Here is a 7604-nt window from a genome sequence, read left to right as displayed (position 1 = left end):
GAGTCCATTCGAGTTGTTACCAAAATCCCACTACCAATTTTCCCATAAGCCAGAGGAGCGAACACCTTCTCCCATTTGTTGATATCCTGGTTCTCCTCCTCCACCCAAATGTCATCCAGAATAAGCAAGAACTTCTTGGACCCAACAGCAATCCTAAGCATATCTTGAAGTGCATCAAGTGAATCCACATCAGGCTTCTTCTTATACAGAGATTCCAACATATGTTCAATGACTGTTTTCATATCAAAGTTGTTTGAAACACAAACCCACATTTTAAGATCAAATTCCTCTGTAATTTCATCTTTATAAACATGTTGCAATAGAGTTGTCTTCCCCATACCACCATGACCCACTATAGATAGAAGAGAAATGTTTCTGTCCTGATGCTCATTTGATAGCTTCTTCAACCACTGCGTAACATACTCCTTAGCCTCGCCTCTACCGAAGAGAACATTTGTAGTGGGCAAGGATCCTGTTTGACGTGTTTTGTAGAAATCAACCTCCTGCTCCTTCTGTTCCTGCTTTGCGCTCTCTAAAAGAAGAAAGAAAGGAGTAACATCAGCCGAAATTTTATCAAGTTTCTGCACAGCCTTCTCCAGTCGCTTCAAGTTGGGATCCCTTTTGCCAATTTTGGCAAGTTTCTTCTTCATGGATTTCATCATGGAACGCACCTTTCTCAGCTTCTTGTTTTTGATCAACTGTTTAATTTTCAAGTAGGAATTTCAAATAGGAAGCTGATGATCGAGCTTTCTTTTCTGATAGATTATCAAATAAAAAAATAAATATAAAACACACCTTTGCTTCTTCCGTGTTTTTGGAGAGCTGTTCTTTATGTTTCATGTACTCCAACTCATCGAGCGCATCATTTACCTCATCAAGAGCATCTCGCAGCTGCCAGATCCATTCGTTGAGACCCTGGTTCTGATCGCTAATTTGTGCTTGGTTAGCTGCAAAGACGACAGCTTTGATCTTCGGGTGGTTCTCTTGCAGCCTTTCAAGCTCCTCCTTCATGTCTGTCTGCAATCTGATTTGATCTTTCAGGTAATCAGAGCAAGCTTTGATGATCTCGCTCATGAACGGACCAACAAACCATCCAGCCACCTCCATGGCAACTAAGATCGAGGTAGAGAGAGCAGAATAACTGAACAGTAGGAGAAACGGATCAGATTGATTGGAAGAGATGAAGATTAGAGTTGATAGCCTTTAATAATTGAGAAAGAGAGAAAAGAATCAGATGCCGCGTAGTCTGTAAGCCGACTGAAGTCTCCTGGCTTCTTTTTTGTGTGGGAGCTTTTTTAGTTCTTATTCTGTTTTTAGTTCTTATTCTGTTTCTTTTGTTGTTTGATACAGGTAATTTTGGGGGCCTTCTAATTTGACCTGGGGGTTTACTTTATTTTACTTGTAATTTCTTTTTTTTTAAAATATACGAGCTCTACCCAAATTTTATAAAAAAAAAAAAAAAGTCTGCCGTAAAATAGGAAAAATGAATGTATTTTAAAATAAAAGACAAGTTTGATTTTTGATGGGAATATCATTTTATTTATTATTATATATAAAGTAAGAAAAATTAATGCTTTTTATAATTTGATACTAATTTATATTTTTATATAGTTAATTGAAGAAATTTGAATAAAATTTTGGACTTTTTTAAATGAGTTAAATGGGCTGATTTAAAATTCTTTTTAATAAATTTACATTATTAATATCAAATATGTAATTAGTTAAGTGATGCAACACCGGATAACCCATAGAGCCGGCGGAACATCTCAACTCCCTAACAAATTTCATACTTCCACTACCTTATTTACTATTTTCTGCTAATAGTATTGGCATAAACTTTTTACATCCTTTTTCCCTTTTTCACGGAAATATTATTAGAAAGTATCTGAAATTACATTTAGGAGGATAGAAGAGAAAGCCAGGTAGTTGTCTTCCTTTACAAAGAAATATTAGACACATAATACAAAGGTAATCTTCTAGTCAATTCCCTGTTTTGCGTGATGTTACTTGTGTGTTATCTTCCAGGTACCATCGATCATATAGAAGGACAACAGTTGGTATCAAAGCTATCCTCTGGAAGAGGAATGACGAACATAAGCAAAGAACCTACGACAGAGGAAGTTCAGATTCTTGAAATGCTGTGGGCAAATCAAGAAAGCGTCAATCGCAAGATTGACGAGGTGGCGGCCGACGTTCAGCGGCTAACTGTGGAGATTCGTCGCAAGTTCAATCTCATCAGGGAGAGACCAATGTACCAAGATCGTCATCAAGAAGAGGCACTGGAGAATCGGCCAGTTCCCAGGAGGAGAGTTGGCGGCGAGCGCTATGGGCGACACCTCCAGATTAATCCGCAAGATCCGTCCGACTCGGAGTAAGATCTGAAAGTGGCGAAGAAGATAATGCAAGAAGAGAGGAGAGACGACGGAGAAACGAGAGGAAGAGAAATTGTATTAAGAATTTGAATGAGTACAGTTTACAGTAATACAATACTTAAATAGATACAATAATGGCAGTAAATGTAAATAGGTAATTCTGTTCGCTTAGAGCCTCCCTCAAATTAATCATTCGGATCTTGAATGGTTAATTTGCGTCGAAGTTCTTGAAAGCGAGCAGGGATAAATGATTTGGTGAAGATATCTGCAATTTGATCCGTGGATGAAATGTGAGTGAGACGGATGCTGTTCGAGTTGAGGTGATGACGGATAAATTGATAGTCGATCTCAATATGTTTTGTTCTTGCATGTAAGATCGGGTTTTTGGCGAGAGCCATTGCCGATATGTTGTCGCAATGTATTGTTGTTGGTCCGGTTTGAGTTATGTCAATTTCTTCTAGTAATCTTCGGAGCCAGATGACCTCAGAGGTAGCTGCCGACAGTGCTCGGTATTCTGCTTCTGTGGAGGACTTGGCTACCGTTACTTGTTTCTTTACTGTCCAAGAAACAAGTGTCGGTCCCAAGAAGGTGCAGTAACCTGAAATCGACTTGCGATCCATCGAGTCGGCGGCCCAATCAGCATCGGTGAATGCTCGGAGAGTGAGATCGCCGGATCGGATAGGAAGACCATAAGTGACGGTGCCTTTTATGTAGCAAAGAAGGCGTTTTAGCGCTTGATAGTCAGCATTTGAAGGTTGATGCATGTGTTGGCAGAGTTGATTTGTTGCATAGGCAATGTCAGGCCTTGTTATGGATAAATACTGCAAGGATCCGGCAATGCGACGGTAGAAGGATGGATCGGAGTACGGAAGAAGGTCCGGTGCAGGTTGTTTGTTTTTGAGGGTGCTTGGCGTGGAAGCAGGTTTGCTGTCTTGCAAGTTGGTCTCCCTTAGTATCTTCTCAGCGTAATGTTGCTGAGTGAGAAATAAGCCATCAGATTGTTGTATGGTTTGAATGCCAAGGAACAATGAAATTTCTCCAAGTTGTTTCAGCGCAAAATTTGATCTGAGCTCGATAAGAAGGTGCTGGATGGTGAATTCGTCGTTACCTGTGATAAGAAGATTGTCAACATAAATGAGGAAAAATATTTGGATATTGTTTTGTTTGAAGATTAGAAGCGAGGGGTTCGAAGCGACTGAACCTGAAGCCGTGTGTTTGAAGAAATTGAGTTAGTTTTTCATACCATTGGCGGGGGGCTTGTTTGAGGCCGTATAAGGATTTCTGAAGTTTGCATACCAGATCGGGTTTGGTGGGATCGGTGAACCCGGGTGGTTGTCGCATGTAGACGTCGTCAGGTAAGTCTCCGTGCAAGAAGGCATTGGAGACGTCTAGTTGTAAGATGGACCATTTCCGTTGTATAGCCAATGTGAGCAATATACGAATTGTTGTCATTTTAGCGACCGGGATGAATGTTTATGTGTAGTTGATGCCTAGCTGTTGGTCATAGCCGAGTGCTACGAGTCGTGCTTTGTAGCGGTCTATCCTGCCGTCGGGTAGAGTCTTGGTCTTGTAGGTCCATTTGCAACCAAGAATTGGTTTCTTGGGCGGTGGTGTGACTAGAGTCCAAGTACCTTGTTTCGTCAGTGCTTCAAATTCCTCAAGCATAGCCTTCTGCCAGTGACTGATCTGGACTGCTTGTTTGTAATTGCTCGGCGTGTCCTGAAAGGAGACAGAACTAGCAAGAGAAAAATATGCGTTTCGGTTTAGAAATTCCTGATTTTAGACGAGTAGTCATGTGGTGAGATGGGTGTCGTGGTGCCTGAGGGAACTGTGGTGCTGGTGAAGTGTGTATAGTATTAGGAATAGTTTGGTCTGAAATTGCTGTGCTGGGTGGTGTAGGTTGGGGTGTGAGAGATGTTGAGGTAATGTCAGGTTGCTGATTGACAGAGGATGTAACAGTGGAGGCGGGTGTGAGGAGATAGGGTGATATGGGAGTGGGAGTTGTAGCAGTCGTCTCTGGAGGCTGAGATTTGAGGTTATTGTAAGGGAATATGTTCTCATGAAATTCAACATGCCTTGAGATTTGAGTCTTTTGTGTGAGGAGGTTGTAACATTTGTAGCCTTTGTGTGACGTCGAATAGCCGAGAAAAACACATTCATGAGATCGGGGTGAAAGCTTGTTAGGAGCATAGGGGCGGAGCCAAGGGAAGCAAAGGCAGCCGAATGTGCGTAGAAAGGTGTAATTCGGAGAACGACCGTGCAGGCGACGAAAGGGAGTATCAAGATTAATGGATTTAGAGGGGAGGCGATTGATGAGGTAGTTAGCTGTAGACAGAGCCTCAGCCCAGAATGTGTTGGGAACATTGGAGGCGTGGAGGAGAGTGCGGGTTAGTTCCAAAAGATGACGGTGTTTGCGTTCCGCCACCCCATTTTGTTCGGGAGTGTGCGGACAACTGAGTTGTCGTTGAATGCCGTGATTATGGAGAAAGGTATTGAATTCGGCGCTAGTATATTCGCCGCCACCGTCGGAGCGAAGCGTTTTCGGGGTCGTGTTGAATTGAGTTTTAATTAATTTATAAAGCACCTTGAATTTGGAAAGAGTTTCTTGCTTAGTATGCATTGAGTAGAGCCAAGTAAAACGTGTGTAGTCATCGGTGAATAGAACGTAGTAACGCGAGCCATCTGTGGAAGGGATTGGGGCTGGTCCCCAAACGTCTGTGTGCAACAATTCAAAAGGCGACGTAGTAGTAGAAACAGTTTTATTAAATTGTATTTTGTGACTTTTGGAAACACTACAAGAAATACAATGTAAGATTCTAGAGTTATTCTTAATGGCTGGTATGGCTTGAGACAGAACAGAAAGTATGTGGCGGTGAGGATGGCCAAGTCGGTCATGCCAGATCTGGGCGTTGGTTCGGCTTGCGTGTAGAGTGGCTGGAGCGATTTCTTGCCGGTTTGAAATTTTGTAAAGGCCGTCACGAAGGTTGCCACGAAGAAGAGGACGACGAGCCTGTATATCCTTAATCACAAAACCATTCGCATCAAATTTTACGGTGACTGGATTATCAGCAGTTAGTTTGGAAACTGAAAGAAGATTTTGAGCTAAAGAAGGAACGTGGAGAATCTTGCGTAAATAAAGCTTACGAGGTGTTTCGGGTAGAGGTAATAGTCCCTGACCGGAATTTTGGATTGGCACGGTTGAACCATTTGCTATTGAGACACTGTCTGCCCCGGTGTATGAATGTGGATACTGAATGTTGGAGATGTCCGGTGTAAGATGAGCGGAGGCGCCTGTGTCCAAGATCCATTCGGAATTTGTGTTGGTTGGTTGTGCTTGGAAAGCTTGCGGGGATCTTGAAACAGTTGGGGCGAATTTGAAGTTACATCGGTGCCAACAGTTGAGGGCGATATGGCCGGTCTTGCCACAAATTTGACAGGTAGGCCGAGAGTTGGTCGCTGCAGCTGGTTGTGTCGTGACAAGGGGGGAGGGATTTTGATATTGCTGCTGAGATTTGTTCTTGAAGAACTTTTTCGGTGCTCTGCCTTTCGTGGGATTGTAGTTGCTTGAGTAGAGGGCGGTGTTGCTCGCGGCTGAGGCAGAGTCTTTGGCTAGTTCTTGACTGACATTTACCTCTTCACTGCAGAGCATGGAATAGAGATTATCAAGATCGAGCGCGATGGGATAGGTGCGAATTGCTGCTTTGAACGGATTGTAGGAAGCTGGTAGTCCGTTAAGAATGTGAATGATGATATCTTCCGGGTCTACAGTGGATCCGGAAGCCGCAATGTTGTCAACAATGGTTTTAATTTGTGTCAGATATTGCTGCATGGTGAGGTTCTTCATTTGCACGTGGTGGAGTTCGTTCTTTAATTGGATGACGCGAGATCGACAAGTCGGTTGAAGTCTTCGTTCAAGAACTTTCAAACGTCTTGGGCAGTGGTGGAAGATATGATGTAGGGAAGTATCGCAGGTGATATTGTAGAGAATAATGCCGAAAGGAGGTTGGCATCTTCAAGTTTCCAGCGGAAGAAGTCGGGAGAGGTTGTATCCGGCGGAAGAGGTGAGGAACCGGTGAGATGTCCGGCGTACCCGTTGGTGGTGAATTGTTGAAGAACCTGAATGCGCCATATAGCATAGTTATCAATGATGAGGGATTGAGGAATTAGATTCTTGATGTTTGAAATGAGGAACTTGAGTTGTGGTGGTATGATGATGTCGGTGTTCGTGGGTTGGCCGGAGAGAGGGGAGGAGGTGGTCGGATGGGTGTTGGTTGATTCTTGATCAGCCATGGAAGGCTCTGATACCATGAAAGTGGCGAAGAAGATAATGCAAGAAGAGAGGAGAGACGACGGAGAAACGAGAGGAAGAGAAATTGTATTAAGAATTTGAATGAGTACAGTTTACAGTAATACGATACTTAAATAGATACAATAATGGCAGTAAATGTAAATATGTAATTCTGTTCGCTTAGAAGATCCACTTCCTGTGCGAGGCTCTGATCCGCGGTATTCTAGTGGAGAGTAGATGAATAATCGGTATGTGGCAGACTATCATCGGACCCGACGACACCCAAACTATAGGCATTATTCCGGTGAATTCAAGGTGAAATTAGATATTCCATTCTTCGACGGACATCTACACATTGAAGACTTCCTTGATTGAGAGAAGGTGGTTGAGAATTTTTTTTAGTACATGGAAATTGAGTCGGAGAAGCAAGTTAAATACGTGGCATGTAGATTGAAAGGCGGTGCTAGTACTTGGTGGGATAAAACATTGCAGCCGAGATGACGAGAAGGTCGAGACTGTGTCCGCACTTGGGCACGAATGAAGCAGTTGCTGCGAACTCAATTTCTTCCTACTGATTTTGAACATATATTGTACATGAGGTACCAAACATTGTGCTCAATGCACAAGATCGGTAAGTGAATACACATAAGAGTTCAAATAGATTGAGTGCAAGGAATGATCTCAATGAGTCCGCCAATCAATTGGTAGCTCGATGCATCAGAGGCCTCAAGGACAATATTCAATTAAAACAACTGGAATTGAATTCAGTTTGGTCTATGCCCACAAGCAGTGAATTTAGCCATGAAGATTAAAGTGCAACAGAATCGCAAATGTAAAATTCCTTATAATCGGCGGCATTAGAAAGAGCCAAATACAATAATTAATAGAGCAAGTTCACAGCCAGTGACGAGACCATCACCAAATGCTAACCCAGCAGCTCAAAC

The 7604-nt window shown here is 42.8% G+C and overlaps 1 protein-coding gene across 1 annotated transcript; it reads right to left on the bottom strand.

Moving 5' to 3' along the window:
• Positions 1–2557: 2557 nt before the first annotated feature.
• On the bottom strand, positions 2558–3751 carry LOC110109444 (uncharacterized mitochondrial protein AtMg00810-like). Its single transcript, XM_020840515.1, has 2 exons — positions 3616–3751; positions 2558–3480 (listed from the first exon to the last, which is right to left on the bottom strand). The coding sequence occupies exons 1-2, from the start codon at positions 3749–3751 to the stop codon at positions 2558–2560; spliced, it is 1059 nt and encodes a 352-aa protein (XP_020696174.1).
• Between the last annotated feature and the right edge of the window lie 3853 nt (positions 3752–7604).

Source organism: Dendrobium catenatum, unplaced genomic scaffold (assembly GCF_001605985.2).
Source record: "Dendrobium catenatum unplaced genomic scaffold, ASM160598v2 fragScaff_scaffold_913, whole genome shotgun sequence".
Classification (NCBI taxonomy): Eukaryota; Viridiplantae; Streptophyta; class Magnoliopsida; order Asparagales; family Orchidaceae; genus Dendrobium; species Dendrobium catenatum.
This window is presented reverse-complemented; position numbering and strand designations above follow the sequence as displayed.